The sequence below is a fragment of the Numenius arquata genome, chromosome 6 (genome assembly GCF_964106895.1).
Source record: "Numenius arquata chromosome 6, bNumArq3.hap1.1, whole genome shotgun sequence".
Lineage (NCBI taxonomy): Eukaryota > Metazoa > Chordata > Aves > Charadriiformes > Scolopacidae > Numenius > Numenius arquata.
Genome location: NC_133581.1, coordinates 42,874,037 through 42,892,263, shown reverse-complemented (window position 1 = coordinate 42,892,263; position 18,227 = coordinate 42,874,037). Strand labels below are relative to the sequence as shown.

General features: G+C 45.9%; 1 protein-coding gene across 1 annotated transcript in view; it reads right to left on the bottom strand.

Annotated features, from left to right (window-relative positions):
- Window positions 1–18,227, bottom strand: part of MAPKBP1 (mitogen-activated protein kinase binding protein 1) — a 104,575-nt gene that overhangs the window by 34,450 nt on the left and 51,898 nt on the right. The window contains exons 3-8 of the mRNA XM_074148884.1: window positions 12,645–12,707; window positions 11,992–12,049; window positions 8,737–8,907; window positions 4,241–4,378; window positions 3,218–3,400; window positions 1,893–2,053 (exon numbers count right to left, since the gene is read on the bottom strand). Of these exons, the coding sequence (XP_074004985.1) occupies window positions 1,893–2,053; window positions 3,218–3,400; window positions 4,241–4,378; window positions 8,737–8,907; window positions 11,992–12,049; window positions 12,645–12,707 (774 nt within the window). The remainder of the gene's footprint in view (window positions 1–1,892; window positions 2,054–3,217; window positions 3,401–4,240; window positions 4,379–8,736; window positions 8,908–11,991; window positions 12,050–12,644; window positions 12,708–18,227) is intronic.

Below are 18,227 nucleotides of genomic sequence, written 5' to 3'. Positions count from 1 at the left end.
GCAGTCTCTTGTCTGACATGCTTCCCTTCCATCACTCCCCCACACACAGGCCAGCTCGGCACTGCTTGCAGCAGCTCATGATTTGGGCAACTGCAGATAGGCATAATCATCTTTAGATAGGCAAGCTCTCCGATGAAAACTTAAAAACAGAAGAATTCTGCAGACCGAGGAAACACCTCTTTTCCCAGGTTAGACTAAGATCACGCCATGTGAACCCTGTATCTCCTCTACAGAGGTCCTGTGTTAAGTCTTGCTGCCATACAGGTAAAGAAACATAGAACTATTTGGGTTGGAAGGGACCTTAAAGATCATCGAGTTTCAACCCCCCTGCCATGGGCAGGGACACCTCCTACTAGACCAGGCTGCTCAAAGCCCCATCCAGCCTGGTCTTGAACACTTCCAGGGATGAGGTGAACTCAGCGATCCCACAATGCTCTAATGATATCGAGTAAGGTACCAGAGAGCCTGGGTGTTGAGAGCAGGTAATTTAAAAGGACTGATGGAGATCCAGGGATGAGGACAAAAGCGCATGCAGCACACCAGACAAATGGAGCCCTGCTTCTCCAAGTTCAAAGTTTTGAGGGCTAGAAGAGCACAGCCCAGATCCTATCGAAAAATCAAGTCATTGATACAGTTTTAGGCAGTTCATTGTGGGCAACTGGCATCCCACAGAGATGCTCTGGCATGCATGGGATTATAAGGAGTCCTGTGTTTTCAAGCTTCTTTGAAAGTGAAAAAAAAAAATGAAAAATTTGTTGTTAAGATTGTAATCAGCGCTACAAATGCATGTTTAAGAATCATATGAATATTTCTACTCAACCAATGCATGAGAGCAGCAGCGAGTATTTTTAAAGGGTGAATGTATACAATTGCTTGACTTTAGCACTACCAGAAACTGGTGACATTTTAAATTGACAGAGCTCCTTTTCCAGTACCCTTACTGGAAGATCATTATCTCCCGCTGATCTTCTGAAGGAGGACTATACTGTGCACTGTTTGAACCTTTACCTCAAGTTCCCAAGAAAAGTTTGGAGAAAATATGTTGAAACACAAAAGAAAAGAAAAAAAAAAAAGAAGAAGAAAAAAAAAAAACAACAACAATAAATAGTAAATATCTGTAGACATGGGAACTCCAGATACCCAGTGGAATGATGGCTGGTGGATTCATTGGATTTGGATTTCTTTCCCCACTAGCAACAGAAGTGAAAGAGGGCAACAGAACATTGGGAAAGCCTCCAACCAGGACTGGCAAACAGCAACACATGAAGGGTTTTCTCTAGCATAAGCCTCTGCAAGCTGGCAAACAGAACTGTACAGAAATCACATTACCCATCTCAGAAGATGAGAAATAGAGAGCCAAGGCAGAAAATACTGGAGCAAAGTAGGAAAACAAGACAACAGAATGCATACAATTGAGGGAGAAAAAAGACTACAGGCAACAGTAGGAGATTTGGGTCTACAAAAGATTGCAGTGGAGCCTTTGAAAAAGAGCCTCCTGAAAGTCTGAGCATCTCTTAGCAACACCATTACATTGCTACAGAAGAGTCTTCAGCCCTTACCTTCAGCAAAGGATGTGCCATGCTACAGGAACAACTGAAGCATGCCACAGCATCCCGTGCCCTCTGCCTGCTTGCTCATGGCAGCCAATGTCAAAAGGCCACCAGACTCAAGCAACTCCAGGAATATGAGGAGCAAGATATGCTGGGTAGTCCAGCAACCAGCTTTGGGCTATGGCCCAGCCACACAAGGCAAGGCTGCAACAACTCAGGGAGATCTGCAACAGGCTGCCAATTTAAATGCATAAAAAGAGCACACTCCAGATGGCAAAGGTCTGGGGAGCAGTTCTAACGCCCACAAGCCTCCCTTGCTCCCTTCCACCCTCTCCACAGTACCTGGCATCAGTCACACTTGCGATGTCTGTTCCCAGGAAGTGCGGCTTCGGCAGCGTGGTGACAAAGTGCAGGTTCAGAGGGTTAAAAATCCGCACGGTGCCGTCAGCGCAGCCACAGAAGATGTAGTCATGATTCACAGAGATGCAGTTTGCCACAGTGGTCTGAGGAGGACACAGCACACAACAAGGCAAATAAGCAACGTTCTCTCACTTCAAAGGTCACCAGACACATGATGGGGAGAAGAGCATACTGACAGACAAAGGAGTCATGGTCAGAAGAGTAGAAGTGAAGTGAAGTCAAGCCCTGGGAGTAAGGAAAAGCCTTAAAGTTCAATTTTCTTTCTGAGAAGCTTCCCAGCCAAGGTTCATTGCAGATTCCAAGCGGTTAAGGAAAAAGCCCAGTTCCTCTGCCACCCACTGTGGTGGGAGGTCAGCAGAGCTCCACATTTTCTCCAGCTGAGTCTTACTCTGAACACTGTTTTTTCTTCCTCTGTGACACTCAAGTAGCCCCTCACCCTGTACTAGCAACGCAAATACATTACCTGTCACAAGGGGATAAGAAAAGAAAGAAATAGATTTTCTTCCCCCTCCCACTGGGATCTGTACAAATGGCAGAAAATGGTACAAAATGGGAGTGTGGTGATAAGGGGATGAGTTCAATGCAAAGCTTTTTTCCAACTTACTGTGAAGCTGTCTGTATTCTGAGCGAGAGTGAAAGGCAGATTTTAGAGCGGAAAGGAAAGAAAAGAAGAGGCATTTCACTTGAGTGAAAGCATGGAAAGATTTATCGAATGTATTAAAATCAAGGGAACCTTTCAGGTGGACATCATACATTCAATTGAAAGGAAAGCCAGCATGATCAAATTCTTAACTATGGGCCAACCTGATGGTTTAGAATAGCCAAACCAATCTTGGGAGCCTGCATTTGAGATGCACAAGCCAAGTACAACACTGCAGAGCAGGTAGGTGGATTCATTCACCTTTGGATTTCTTAGAATCCTTCTAAAACTCCTACTTGTCCAGGCCAATCCAGGAGGGACAACACAGCGGTTGCCAAAGCTACATGAGGACACTGCTTTGCCAGAAAGGCAGTAGCTGTAATGCTCAGGGTTAAGAATGAAAGAGACTAATGATCACTAAAATCCCTTTGCCAAGAAGCAACACTATTTTTGCCTGGCCTTCCAGAGTAAATCACAAAGTGGCAGAGGCCCAATGACCTTCACTGCTGGTGGTCAGCTTGTGCTCCCTGAGTGCCCTTATTATTTGTTGTTCCTGCTGTGCTTCAGCAGGCACATACATTGCAGGACAGGAGGACATAAAACTCACCCTCAGCTCCACCCACTTGTCCAGCAGCCTTTTTTCATTGAATTCACAGAGCAGGCCTGAGGATGTGATACAGAAGGTGCTGTCAGCTTTTTTGCCCCTTCCACACGCCACGTCTGCAAAGAAGTTGTTCCTCAGTTCTCCAAGCAATCCTGAGCGGCCTAGCAAGGGGACTGTGGCATTGACCTACCAATAAAAAACAGGGTGTCAGAAACAGAGCGAGGCACTCCAGGCAGACAGACAATTCTTAGAACATCAAGCCTTGAGTTCTAAACCACCTCAAAGAAAGAGTGCTGCAAACAGCCTACAAAGAGAGGTAGTGACACATTTTACTTGCTGCAGAGACCCATGGGTTGCATAGTGTATTGAGACCATCAGTATTAGCACATCAGTGGAACAGAACACTATTAATACCACCAAAACTGTGCATTCAAACATATGACCCAGAGACAGCAGATCAATCACTAGAACAACAACCCTTCCACGGCCAATCTGTGATTTATCTCAAATGCCAAAGCAGGGTCCAAGCATGAAGTAGGAACATTTGTCCATGACCACCCAGAAAAATTATCATATGTGGATTCTGTCCCCCAGAGAAGAACAGAACAGCTGAAAGTTTAAATGCTTTAGTTGATGTTTCAGAATAACATTCACAACCTTTTGATATGCTCATACCAGCATCAAACAGCTCTCCCTTCCTCTGTGCTCCAAGGAGTTCAATGACTGCAGCTCTTCTCTAGTTTTTTTTGTCCTTCAGTACATGTGACTACTAAAGGACAAGCATGCTGCTATACAGCTCCAGGAGCCATGCCCCTCCCTCAGTGCAGGGTAAGACAAGCTTTTGGTGCCTTTGGTGCTACCAGCCCACGAGGAGATTGAGACTTGAGAGCCAGGGGTGGAGGGCTATCCTTGAATCCCAGCAAAATCAAAGAGTTCCCAATTCCCACAGCTCATTGGGGCAAAATCCACCCCACCGTAAGATGGAAATGCCTGTACACAGTTTGGCCTTGATGAACCTTCTCTCACCTTGGAGGTTTTGCTGTCATCCAGGTACCAGAACTTGATGTGTCGATTTCCAGCAGTGACAAAGTAACTGCAGTCCTCGGAGAACGACACAGCTGTCACTTTACTTGAGACTTTGTTGGCTGCCACGACAATGTTTTTCTGGAAACATAATAGTTTAGATAGCTTAACTTCTTTGCTCAGAAGCAAAGGAAACTCATTTCAATTACAGGCACATACCCAGTAAAAGTGCTGCAGCAGGGAAAAGATGAGGCCCAAACTATTCCCCATTCACCCCTGAATACAGCCTCCCCAGCATTAGCTGGGAGCACTGATTTGCAGATAACACAATTAACATTTACATTCAATTCCACTTCCACATTGACTAGGATCGAGAACAAATCAGTAGGCGCTAGTGCCTGCAGGAACTTGGTGTCTGAGCCTTGACACGCTGGTTCCACAATTGCCGGGAGCTCAGAGCAAACCCATTTCCCTTTCTAAACAGCAAACGCACACGTAGGCCAGCACAAGGAGGAGCTCTCCCAGCCTCCAGGCAGCAGCGAGGGCATAGCACTCAAGATGGGGAACAGGTATTTTCTGCATGGAAGAGAGTACTGGTTCCTCTATAAATTCTCCTTTCTCTTTAAAAACATGATGCTTTATCGAAAGACTCAAAACACAGAAAGACCGTGCCTGTATTGGAAGGGACAAAGCAAAATCTGCTACACCTCAGATGTGCACCATCAAAAAGTTTGGGAAAGGAGGAAGAACATGGCAGGGACAGAAAACAGGAATAGAGACTGCCCAAGCAGAACAATTAGATGGCAGGAGCTCCCTGTTCACAACACCAGCACTCAGTTTTCCGCCCCCTGCCTTTCCCCAGGGATTGGTAGAACTAAGAATAAAAAAAGTCTTCTCCTCTGCCTGTGGTGGCTTTTCAACCATGCAGCACGTGGTTGACAACAGCACACCACTTCTGATTCTTGCTCTGTTTCCTTTACCCCTCTTCTTAGGGACTTGGTTGCTCCTAGTCTTCCCAACGGAAAGCCCTCAGCACACAAGCCACGTCACACTGAGGGCTCTCTCAGACAGTGTGCTGACAGAACTGAAGAAACCAACAACTGAGGAGTCTAGGCTGCTGCACCATCACCACAGAGGACCCTCCAACCCAGCTTGGGGGAAAAGCAAGAGGAACAGCCATTAACCTAATTTCTTTTGAGATTATACCCAGAGAAAGGCTTAGGACCCATGCAGACCTCAACATCTGGACCATTGTTGTGGTCTTTCTTCAGGGAAGCAAGGGGACCCTGGAGAAAACATGGGTTTTCTTTTCCATCCCAGTCAAATGACTGAGCAAGTCTCCCAGCCAGGAAAACCAGGGAAATTGAAGTAGCAGCACAGTGGACAGAAGAAAGGTTGTGGTTAAAAGTGCAGAAAAGTGTTTCAAGAGATCTGTTTCCACATCTTGGTCTCTTATTCTTCTTTGACTTTGGTTAGGTAAAGTCTTTCAAGTTTTGATACCCAGCCTGCAAAAAAGAGGCTAGCTGGACCTCCCAGACAGTCACAATCCGGAACATGTGCTTAAAGTGCGTGTTCTTCAGCACAGAAGAGTGAGACGGTCCTTACCTCACAAGCTTTCATGCACGTAATTATAAATAGAATTACAGTGAACAGAAAATCCTGCATAAACAAGGGAAAACAAAGCTACTTGTACTCAGGCCCACACACGCCATGCACTATGACCATCTCCAAGTCACTACTTGGATTTGTATAACTAGAAAGAACCAAAAGGCTGAGCACTCAATTTTCAACACTGACGTATGCACTTAAGTTTTATCACTACACAGTTCAACTATACAGCTATAAAAAACATAGCAAGGTCGAACTTCAGCTCGTGCAGGAGAGAACAGTGAGATCTTAAATTACAGCACAGGAAATGTGGTGAAGAGAGTAACATACTAAATAAGCACAGAGTTACAAGCTGCAAGAGAAGAGAAGGCTCCAGGGAGACCTTATAACAGCCTTCCAGTACCTAAAGGGGGCCTATAGGAGAGATGGGGAGGGACTCTTTATCAAGCAGTGGAGCAATAGGATGAGGGGTAATGGTTTTAAACTGAAAGAGGGAAGATTTAGGTTAGATATTAGGAAGAAATTCTTTACTGTGAGGGTGGTGAGGCACTGGAACAGGTTGCCCAGAGAAGCTGTGGATGCCCCATCCCTGCAGGTGTTCAAGGCCTGGTTGGATGAGGCTTTGCAGCCTACCAATATCGAGGGGATCGAGTGCACCCTCAGTAAGTTCGCAGACGACACCAAGCTGGGTGGCAGTGTTGATCTGCTGGAGGGTAGAGAGGCTCTGCAGAGAGATCTCGACAGGCTGGATCGATGGGCCGAGACCAATGGGATGAGGTTTAACAAGGCCAAGTGCCAGGTCCTGCACTTCGGTCACAACAACCCCAGGCAGCGCTATAGGCTGGGGGCAGAGTGGCTGGAGAGCTGCCTGGCAGAAAAGGACCTGGGGGTGTTGGTCGACTGTCGGCTGAACATGAGCCGGCAGTGTGCCCAGGTGGCTAAGAAGGCCAACAGCATCCTGGCCTGTATCAAGAACAGTGTGGCAAGTAGGGACCGAGAGGTGATCGTCCCCCTGTACTCGGCACTGGTGAGACCCCACCTCGAGTACTGTGTCCAGTTTTGGGCCCCCTACCACAAGAGGGACATTGAGGTGCTGGAGCGGGTCCAGAGAAGGGCAACGAAGCTGGTGAGGGGTCTGGAGCACAAGTCTTACGAGGAGAGGCTGAGGGAGCTGGGGTTGTTCAGTCTGGGGAAGAGGAGACTGAGGGGAGACCTTATTGTTCTGTACAAGTACCTGAAAGGAGGCTGTAGAGAGACGGGGGTCGGTCTCTTCTCCCAAGTCACAGATGATAGGACAAGGGGTAATGGCTTCAAGTTGCGCCAGGGGAAGTTCAGGTTGGATATTAGGAAACATTTCTTTACTGAAAGGGTTATCAGGCATTGGAATGGGCTGCCCAGGGAGGTGGTGGAGTCACCATCCCTGGAGGTATTTAAGAAACGTGTAGACATGGTTCTTCAGGGCATGCTCTAGTGTCCAAGATTACTGGTTTGTAGTGGGGTGCTGTGTGGGTGGGTGATGGTTTTTGGTTTGGTTGTTGTTGTTGTGTGTTCAGGTGGTGGGTGGTGGTTTTGTTTGTGGTGGTTTTTTTTTTTTGTTTGTTTGTTTGTTTTTTGGTTTTTTTGGGTTTTTTTGTTGTTTTTTTTTTTTACTGTTGGTTGGACTCAATGATCTCTGAGGTCCCTTCCAACCACTACGATTCTGATTCTGATTCTGATCTGAAGGGAGGCTACAGGAGAGCTGGAGAGGGACTCTTTGTCAGGAAGTGTAGTGACAGGACAAGGGGTGATGGTTTTAAATTGGAAGAGGGGAGATTTAGATTAGATATTAGGAAGAAAATCTTTACTGTGAGGGTGGTGAAGCACTGGAACAGGTTGCCCAGGGAAGTTGTGGATGCCCCATCCCTGGAAGTGTTTAAGGCCAGGCTGGATGGGGCTTTGAGCAACCTGCTCTAGTGGAGGTGTCTCTGCCCATGGCAGGGGGGTTGGAACACGATGATCTTTAAGGTCCCTTCCAACTTTAACCATTCTATGATTCTGTGGTCTAGTGGGAAGTGTCCCTGCCCATGGCAGGGGGGTGGAACTAGATGATCCCTTCTTGGTTTGTTGCAAGGTTCCTTCCAACCCAAACCATTCTATGATTCTATGATCATGTGAGATTTAACTGATGCATTGAAGTCTTTTTTTTAAATCACATCTCTTTTAAAAAGGGTTACAGCACCTGAGACAGCAGGAGCTGAATAAGTGCTTAGAATTTATTAATACAGAAGACTCAAAGCCTACTGACAATAAATGTTTCTTTTCTTATATACAAACAGCACACATTTAAATGCTTTCTAGAGGATAAGACACGGGCTTTGTTTCCAGAGTGCTGCCCCAACCCAGTGGCAGACAGAGTGACCTCCATCGGCTTTCACCCACTATGATTTCTCTATGACCCCTTTTTCAGTCATCAAGGATGAGATCAGAGTATCACAAACCCTGGCACAACAGAACCAAAACAAGCCAAGAACATCCACTACACCACTAAAGAAATCCCTGGCTGATGAGCGTTTCCTTCCTCAACCTCATAAATTAGTTTTTAATAAGCCTCTTAAAAAGCACAAGGCCTTGACAAGGTTTCAAAGTTCAGGCTTTTCAGACTGGACAGCAAGATGTCACACATCTCTAAGTACAGAGAATATCCCTTCACTGAAGTGACTTAGACCTTCCCTAAGGGACCACAGTGTTCTCTAATGTCCAAACTTGTCTGTGTCTATGAATGTCAAAAAACAAACAACAACAACAGTATTAAAACTAAGCAGAAAGCAAGATGGAACCGAAATAGTTTATGGCCAGACTATCCACTCTTTATATTTTAGCAACACCCCATGGTCCACTCCTGGAGAACTTACCTTCCATGACCAGACGTTGACAATCATGTCATGCTGGTACCCCACTGAAACAATGTACTTGGAGCTGGGGGAGAAGGCCACACAGGCCACGCCATACTTGTGCTCCTGGAGTTCAGCCACCTGGGTTCGCTCGGCCACATCCCATACCCGGACTGCTGGCATGTGTCCACTCTGGAGGGAGACACACAGAACAGGAAACATAAGCCCCGAGGTCAGTTCTGAAAGACCGAAGCATGCAAATATGTGGGGGCTTGGAAAAAGATGTCTAGATGGCACATTCACAATAGGGTTAGAAGTTAGACATCGGTTGCTCCGACTCTTTAAACCCAGGTTGAGACTAACAACCTAAGGAGTATCTGCATTTCAACCAGTGTCTAACAGAATTGATACCATCTCCCCTGCTTTAATCTGTTTCTTATGCTACTCACGAAACAGCCAGAGACTGGAACAATACTTTTAATGCACATCCCTGATCTTTGCAATGGAAACTCACAGCCAGCTCACAAAAAGGGTTATACTAGATCTGGGGACTAGATTCACTGAGGACTCAGTGAACCAAAAGGCCCTTACATGCTCTGCTCTTAACACAACGTGGATATTCGAGATCTCAGGCCAGGTCATACCATACAAAACCATGACATGACTGTTGTGATAACTCTCACACACCGTTTGAGAGAGGCCTCTGGGAGACTGGCAGCATCGTTTCTGTCACAAAGGCAACACACAGATGCATGCCACCTGATAGAGTACAGGCAGGGTAGTGTCAGAGAAAGAGACATCGAGGGAACAGAGCCTCTGGTTTTACACTTGATCTCCAGAGAAAGAGAAGGTCATAGACTTCAGAAATGCCAATTCAGCACCTTCTGCCAGACAATTCTATCCCTTTCATTGTTTGTTATTAAACCGAAATAAAACAAGGTACACAAGATGAGCTGAAATGCTGGCCAAAAATGTGCCTGAGGGGCAAATCCTACTCAAGAACCCACTCACGATTTCACATTGAAGTCTGTCAAAACAGTAGCTTGCACGACATCATATCCATGGCAACATGGCAAAATGGTACCTTTTCTGATCAGTTTTAAGTCATTTGTGTGGGAGAGGCAAGTCTGATCACGAGGAGAAGTCAAAGCTTTAAAAACCTCAGAATTGTGCAAATTTTAATCGTCTTGTTCAAAAGCTTGACCAAGTGACCGCTTGTGGCTTGGAAAAATGCCATGGTTAGATTTGCTGCAGTTGGTACAATTCTCCCTCCTGCAAGGCAGAGCTCAGGTCTCAAGGTGGCTGGTTAGATGTTACAATGAGCTGAATCGGCTGCTTCTCAAAGCATTTGCTGTACTTAAACACATGCACACATATGTGGGTATATACATACATATATATATTTCCTAGCACCTTAGCCTGCACCCCAAGACCTTAACAAATTGTATTCATATTCCATCATTTTAAAAAAAATGCTCACCGAAAGCAAGCTCTGTGTGATTCCCATGGATAAGGAACCTATGCCTCCATGGGGAGAAGGGGGAAAAAAAAAAAAAAAAAAAAGAGGGGAAAAAAAGAAAAAGAAACTCACTTTTCCTCTGCACTTGAAATATACAAAAGACATTTAGTATGTAGGTCAGACGAGGACTAACTTCCATGGTCTCCTTCCTGAAAAGCCAGTCATGCAGAAAACTAAGGTGTCACTCGGCAGAATTAGCATGAGGCTGCCAAAAGTGAGCTTGACAAAGTGACCTCAGAAAGCATTTCCCTATGGGACCATCCACAGGACAGAGGTTGAACTAAGATGAGACTGCTGACACCGGCAGGGGACACTGCTACACCAAGTAATAACTCAAATATCAGACACGTGGGAGGATACCAAAAAGAGAAATGGTTTTACAACAAGGCATGAGGAGACATGTTTTGCAACAAGGCAAAAAAAAAAAAGCCTTCAAGTGTAACTGGAAAGGCTTGTTTTAAAAAATGAAAAAAACCCTCTAAACTTGCCATTTACGCCAATGGAAGTTTCAAACCGAAAAGTTTGGGTTGTCAGTATGAAAAATATCCACTTCATTTTTCACCTCTTTTCTTACCCCACATGAAAAGAAGAGCACCAGAGATTTTAAAATAAAAATAAAAACGAAGGTACCAGAATCATCAGAACTGAACACCAGGGAGAAAAAAACATGTATCATATATACTATAATTTTAATATAAAGGGGGTTTATTACATTAAGAATTCTAGAGTAAAAAGGCACTAAAAAAAGTTACAGCTATAAAACCTCCTGCTTTTACTAAAAAGTTAATAACACAACAACAACCTCTGATGCTCCAACGGAAAATTTGTGCTTATTTTTTTCTGTGTCAAGGTAGCCTCCATCCCAAAACACTGTTGTTTCTATCCTTTGCCTGATCCCTGCAGGATTTGGGCCCAGCTTGGGAGCCACCCAGTGACATAGCAGCTGCCATCAGGGTGGCTGCAGTAGGGACCTGTGGAGTGAAGAGCCTCCGCCTTGACAGCTCCGACATGGGGCTGGGACATACTTCTTTTCTCTGTGGCTGAGGCTTAGAAGGGGACCTGTTTCACACATGCTCCACGTCTTACAGAGACTAGTAGTAAATTACCATTAATCACACTTAAGAGCAAACTGAGCCCAGCCATACAGGGGACAGTCAGCATTTCTGTGGATTTCTAGCATCCAGGAATTCCAACCTCATGACACACAACCCGCATCTTGAACTTCTAATGCAGAACAGACATACAGTGCACTCATCCTTATTCTCCCTCTTGGGCATGTTTGGAAAGAGGAAGCAATTGTCACCCCCAGCCAAACACACAATGCCAAACCACAGGCACCAGCATCTTCTGTCGCTATTCCTAAGGCTCCATTCCACACGCACTTTTCACTTTTTCCACAACACTGTTATTGGCCTCAATCACTTCCCAAAATCCTAAAGGGACGACGCTAAACTCAGACCGAGATTAAGGACCATCCAACTACTCTTCATTGATGCTACAGTACAGCCAAGCTGCGTGTCCTTCCATTTATTTTCACTCTACCTTCAGTCCACAGACGCCACCCCAGAAGATCCATCCCCCAAAGCTGATGACAAAGAACACACTGAAGAGCCACCCATAACCCAATAGGTCTACCCAGAGATGCAGCACTGAAATAGATTTGCCTGCATCAAGGCAGCTCACTGGCTTGTTTCTTCTAATATACCCTGCTTCAGAACGCAATGGACAAGGTGTGTCCTCTCTCCTCTCACACTTACCTCTCCTGTAACCAAATATTTTCCATCTGGAGAGAAAGCAAGTGCTGTAATTGTTTTCCTAAAACAGAGAAAACGACACTGAGAAACATTTCCAACATGTGATTTCATTTCAATACGTCATGACTGGGGAGTAGGTTGGAATGAACTGGGAAGAGGCTAAAATCACACATAACAGCCTGACACAATGGCTTCGCTTTACCAGAGGCATAACACTTGCCATGGGCATTCCCTGCTGCCCAAGTCTCAAGCAGCAGGCCTACAGCATCAGAAAAGTTCCAGAAATCAAGGTTCATCCTTATGCCTTTATTCCAGATGCAGGAACCACCATCCTAGCCGTGGCTTCAACAATAAGGTCATAGTTTCAGGTGGAGGGAAAAAAAATAAATCAGATATCATGGAGCTCTAGTAAGACCATGTCATGCCTGTTAGCAGCTCCTCATGGGACCACGACATTTATGAGGTGGTGTCTCATCAGCAATAGCACCTCACATTAGAAGGAGCTGGACTCAAACCAGCAGGCAGCCTCTCCCCAAAGCGGCTCTCAGTGAGGGGATTTAGCCTGGAGCAACAGCAGCTCCCATGCTTCACTCAAGCCATGAAAACCTTGAAATTCACCTCCCACAGAAAGCAAACCCAGTTAAAGCTTCACTTACCTGGAACTGTTTAGAATATGGTGTTGCTTATTTTTTCTAGGGTTGAACAGCACAACAACACACCTAGACGGAGGAAACAGAACAAAAAGAGTTGACGTGACCATGTGTATAAAGAAAACCAAAGAGCTATCCCTGCTGGCACAGCAGCAGCAAAAGCAGCCCCAGAAAGCTCTTTCCTCCCCTAACCTCACAGGCTGAGCTGGGGTTAACCAGAAATTACAAAGGAAAAGAGCACCCCAGAGGGGAACCACAAGTCTCTCCCATGTTGAGGAGTACCGTGTGCTAGTACCATAAATAATTACCTTTCTGGCATCTGGGAGCCCTGAGTCTGTGGTTGTTCAAGCTGGACAAAGAGGTTAACTATGAAGGTTTGTGCAATGGCCCTAATGGATTACGTCCCCTTGCCATAAAAGTGGCCTATGTACTGGGCACCAAACCAGTATGCCTAGAATAGAGTAAGAAGGTCAGGAAGAAGGAATGAGGATATCTTTCAGACAAACTCTTTGGGGGAGAAGAAGGGGAGGTAAAGGGGCTAAATTTCTGCATCTGGCCATAACACTAGACAGGAGAGGAACTGTTGAGTATCGTACAAGAGGTGGCTGGTCAGTTAAGAGGCGAGACATACAATGCCAGAAACTACCGACCCAAGGGATGTATCTGGATAAACAACTTGCCTAGGGGCTCTGCAGAAATCTCTCAGCAAGATGAACTGCAAAAGCAAGCAGTAGCAAACTCCTGGTAAGCAATATAATCACCTCCACCGGGAGCAAAACAGCCGCTGAGTGGGAGGGGAGGGAAGGAGAAGAGGCCCCACTTCCCCACTAATCTTGCCCATAGCACATTGCCTTGGTGCCTCAGCCCACCACAACAAGCCTGGGGCAGTCCCAGGTGCCGGAGCCTTCCCCACGCTCCACAAACACCCTACACACACAACAGCACTTGTCTCCTAGGAGAGAGCAGTAGCCACCGTGGCAGAAGACACACAGCCCTTATGTCTCCTCCTGAAAGAATAACTGTTAAGTGAATAAAAGGAAGGGAAAACTGGCCTCAGGTAGAACAGCAACTGCTCTAACGACCTTGTGCCCATCTCTCACTTCACCTCTAAAACAGAAGTTGTGGTTTTCACCTGTCCCTCTGCTAGTAGACACTGCCAGTCCTCGGAGTGTCCCGGCTCCTCCTCCGCTGGGGTGCCAGGGCAGCGCTCTGGGATGTCCCTGCTCCACTGCCAGCAGCCCTCGCTGCGCTGGGGACCTCACTCACGTCACCGTCGCACTGGGGCTCGCCCGCAACGCGTGCCAGGCTACAGACATCAGTCAGGGGGACAAATGTCAGGACAGAGAAGCAGAGGAGTTGGCCTGAAGCAGCCAAGCATAAAGGCAAAAGCTGAGGCACCGCAGAAACCCATTGCGGCACCTCATCTACAGACCTCACCAACATTTTAACACAGGCAGGGCACACTGAAGAGCCGGGCTTTAGCAGGACTAAGCACGCCTTGGCAACATGCTGCCCAGGACAAGAGTGCTAGCAGTATTACAGGCACGGCTCAGGGCTGACAGGGACCCGCGATGTCTCTGGCACCTCCTCAGCTAGCCTGGGCAGCTGAAATCTCCCTTGATCTGACCGGGCTACCCGGCTAAAAGCGGTATAAATTTTTTAAATGGAAAAGAGAGCAGAAAGGAGGACTGACACACCGAGACCTTGAGCTCAGAGTCCTTGGCTGAAGCTGTCATGCTCCATTAACATCGCTATCTCAAAGCGGACACTCTCAGAAGGTACCAAACCTTTAACCTCCAAAGCACCAACTATTCACAAGATATGACACCTCCCATTAGACTATTCTTCTCCACCCATGCCATTCCACCTACTCTTCTCCACCCATGGCCTACCCAGAAGGCCAAGGCAACAAAGGCACCAAACTTTCTTAATAGTTAAGGCAGACAGCCATGGTTGGGGAAGTAACCGTGTGGAAGAACAAGGGAAAGCATAAATAAGAAGTTTGTTCAGACTGGGATTGATCCTTCTGCACTCTTTACCCTGGGGAACCAATCCAGAGAGTTTCAAGTCAAAGCTATGCTATATATTTCTGAGGGATTAGTGTAAAGAAGCAGGTGGTTTGTGATCCATTAACAAGTCAGGGAAGGTTAAGCCTTGCAAATCACGAGATATGAAATAGGAAGTTAGCAGATGTGAAAATCTATCTAATCCCAAGCCTCCGGCTAATCAGAAAAGCAAAGCAAAACTCCATTACGTGGAGTTGGATAGGGTTAACGGACCAAAATCTTGCTGAGTTATGACAGGGATGAATTGTGCTCAAAATAAGCTTCAAAAAACCAGAAAGAATAAAGGAAAGTCACAAAATCATGGTAAAGACTTTCCTGTGCAGCTGTTAAATTTGTTACTGTTTCACTGTGAGGAACTCCGCAGAAAAACAGGACTTCAGAGAAGTGAACACAGTCTAAAAACACAGGAAAGACGCTAAAAACAAACCACGGTCTTCAAACCAGACAAGAAAACAAATCACTTCCTAGAACACTGTAGCGAACCATGAAGGTCCAGGGCTTTGCCATTACCATGACAGAGCCTTTGGCCACTTACAATCATGAATTTTAGCTCAATTGCACTCCAGAGTAGGCTGTGTGCCAGCAGGCTTCTTCCCCACTTCCCAGCCCTTGGCTAAGTCCAGTGAAGGTAAGAACCACCCAGCTCACACACCAAGGCAAATCAACAAACTGGTCCAAGAGCCACATGGCTTCTAGTGCCATGGATATTTTAACTGTCTTGAGACACCCCTATGCTCAATTCACCAAGTTTGACCCATAATTAAAAATCTCTGTCTGGAAAGGGCTGGGGGGAAGGTTGGGGGAGGAAGAGAGAAAGAAATCACAGTATCTCCTTACCAGTCAACAAGCCTTAATTTATGCCATGAAAAGGTAATTTTAACTCATAGACTTGGCAAAATAAGATTGCACGTGGTTATGTTGAGTTAGAAGCTAACAACTAATGTAACTTGCTAATTGGTTATGACCTTCTGTACCAGTAAAGTCATTTAGCCAGGATAAACTAGACTTGTAAAGTTGTTTTCTTAAATTAGCTGCTACCCAGCAAAAGCTACCCCACTGCTATGCTGTCCCATGCTGATTTTCCACCATCACTCTCCTGTCTGCATATAAAGGACAATGAAGACTCCAGCCAACTCCAAGGACACGTTATCCAGCAGGACAGCGGCCACAAACCTTACAGCAGGACACAGATACTGTTCTGGGAGTCAGGAGCACCTGACTGAAAACCGACTCCCTCTCAAAATGCTTGGGAATGCCTGGGTCCACTCCATCTTAGAGAGCACATCTCCTCAACGAACAGAAATTAACCATTTCTAGCACTTTAATCTCTTCTGAGTGCTCCGGGCAGCCTCAATTGCCTGCTCAGACACTCACAGCTCAGTTCAGTGTGGCCCCAGAGCAGCAAGTTGCTCTTCAGCTGAACCTGCAGTGGTTCCCCATGCAAGGCGGCTCAGAGCTCATTAGTACTCTGGGCGTGCTCTGTTTTAGCAAAGGAAATTGGTGTAGCAAAATAAAGGGAATGGAGACCTACTCCACGCTGCCTCCAAGTCAAGTAAGGCTACCAAGCCCTCAGGAAACTCAAAGTATCTACTCCTTTCCGTTTATGCTGGCTTTAATCTTACAGCAGTTAAAATAATAAAAATAATTACCATGGAAAATTAATTGCATACAGGAGCATACACCCATCTATCCGTCCTCCACCTTCGCCTGCTCCTTGATGAGACTGCATTCAGCGTTTTACAGCCAGAGGGATGGAAAGGACACAAGGGAAGAGAGCACTGATGTTTTTGTTCCTAGCTTTCAATTGCAGATGTAGACCAAAGTATTTCAAACCTGCACTTCTCTAATGGTCACATCATCTCTTCCACCCATCCCACCCCTTTCCCAAACTGAAGCTTTCAAAACAAATTCAAGTTCTCAAGACACCTTTGTCTGAGGAGACCTTTTTAAATGCCAGTCCCAACATGCAAATAAGACTGGCTCCAAAAGCACCTCACATGGGACCTAGAGAAAGAAACACTGACCCTGGCATACACTGGCTGTTTAGAAGGTAAACACTGTTAACACCCTTGTTTCAGCAGAAACCCTACCTCCTCTGTGCCTGCAGGCAGCCCTTGATGACCACAGCACCTCTTTAATCTATGAGTACATTCTGATTTCCAAGACATTTATAGAAACTATTCACTGCTGTATGGATTACTGCTGTACAAACCATCTATCAGCCAGCTGAGATCGTGTCCTGTTTGTTTGTGTGCTGGTTTCTGCTGAGGCCCCTGGCAATGGCATAAATATTTAAAGGTATTATTTCTAGGTCTATGATGCCACCCAACAACCTTTAAGTGCACCTTCCTGATGCAAGCAGCTTTTAAAAACAACCTGGCTGTGGAATCTCTCCCAGTTCTCCTCTGTCTTGTGGGACATTCAGGCAACCTCCAACACAAGGGAAGGACAAAATCATCTCTCACATCAACATCAAAGGTTTTTGCAGGCAACCTGAATTCTCGCCATCAGGGAGCCCATTTGGGTCAGCCAACAAGAAAATGGTGAAAGGTTCCTTGCAGAGCTTTCCAAACCTCCATGAAGGCTCAGTCCTATCTTATGCATGCACCACACATGCAGATAAAAAGCTGTTGTTGTTTCGGGGTTGGGGGGGAATGTTTCCATGGAACAGTTTCCATCTGCTCCAACAAGAGGAAAAAAACAAAATATAAAAAAGAAGCAATTTCCCTAAGCTAAATATAGGAGCAGGAATGGAGAGGAATTGGACGTCACTATCACATTTACATGAAGTATATGACTCATAAAGTCAGCAGCAGCGGGTCACTCCATGCAGCTCCCCCCACCTTTACTTCTGCTTTTTCTCCTATGGCTTCATTCTTGCTTTTCCCAAAATTCTAGTTCCTGGGCATTTTACTCTTCTCTTTGTCCTCCTGTTTCCTTGCACATCCCTCAAGCCTCAGCTGCCTTCCCCCAGCTACCTCCTTCTTCCTCACCCATCTTCAGCATGCTACTAAAAACCAGATTTCTGCAGAAGTCAGTTTTCCTCTTTCCTTCCTCTGCAGGCCACACGCTCCTCCAGGGCGCCTGGGAAAATTAAAAGCCTGTGATAGCTTTCCTTTCCAAGATATCCATCAACTCAGTGTTGCCCTATTTTGTGGGAGACATGACTGGAGGCAGAGTTCATGGGTCAAGTCCTCCTCTCCTAAATGCATGCAGCCTATGCTATAAAGAGGATGTTGTATGGAGGAAAGAAAATTCCATTAAGATCTCAAAACAAATGTTGGCTTTCTTTTTTTCCCCACAATATATTCCTTTCATGCTGCTGCAAGAATAAATGAAAAGAGCAAACAGTCCCATCCCTTCAAAATCAGTCCATTCCTCACTTTCTGGCCCATACTTTGCTCACTTCCCCCCACCCAAAGCTATTCAAATGAGAGTGTAATAGCTTCCTACGCACTAAATGCATGAAAAAGAAAAAAGACATTGATAAGAACAGAATCTTTTTTACACTGCATTGGTTGCC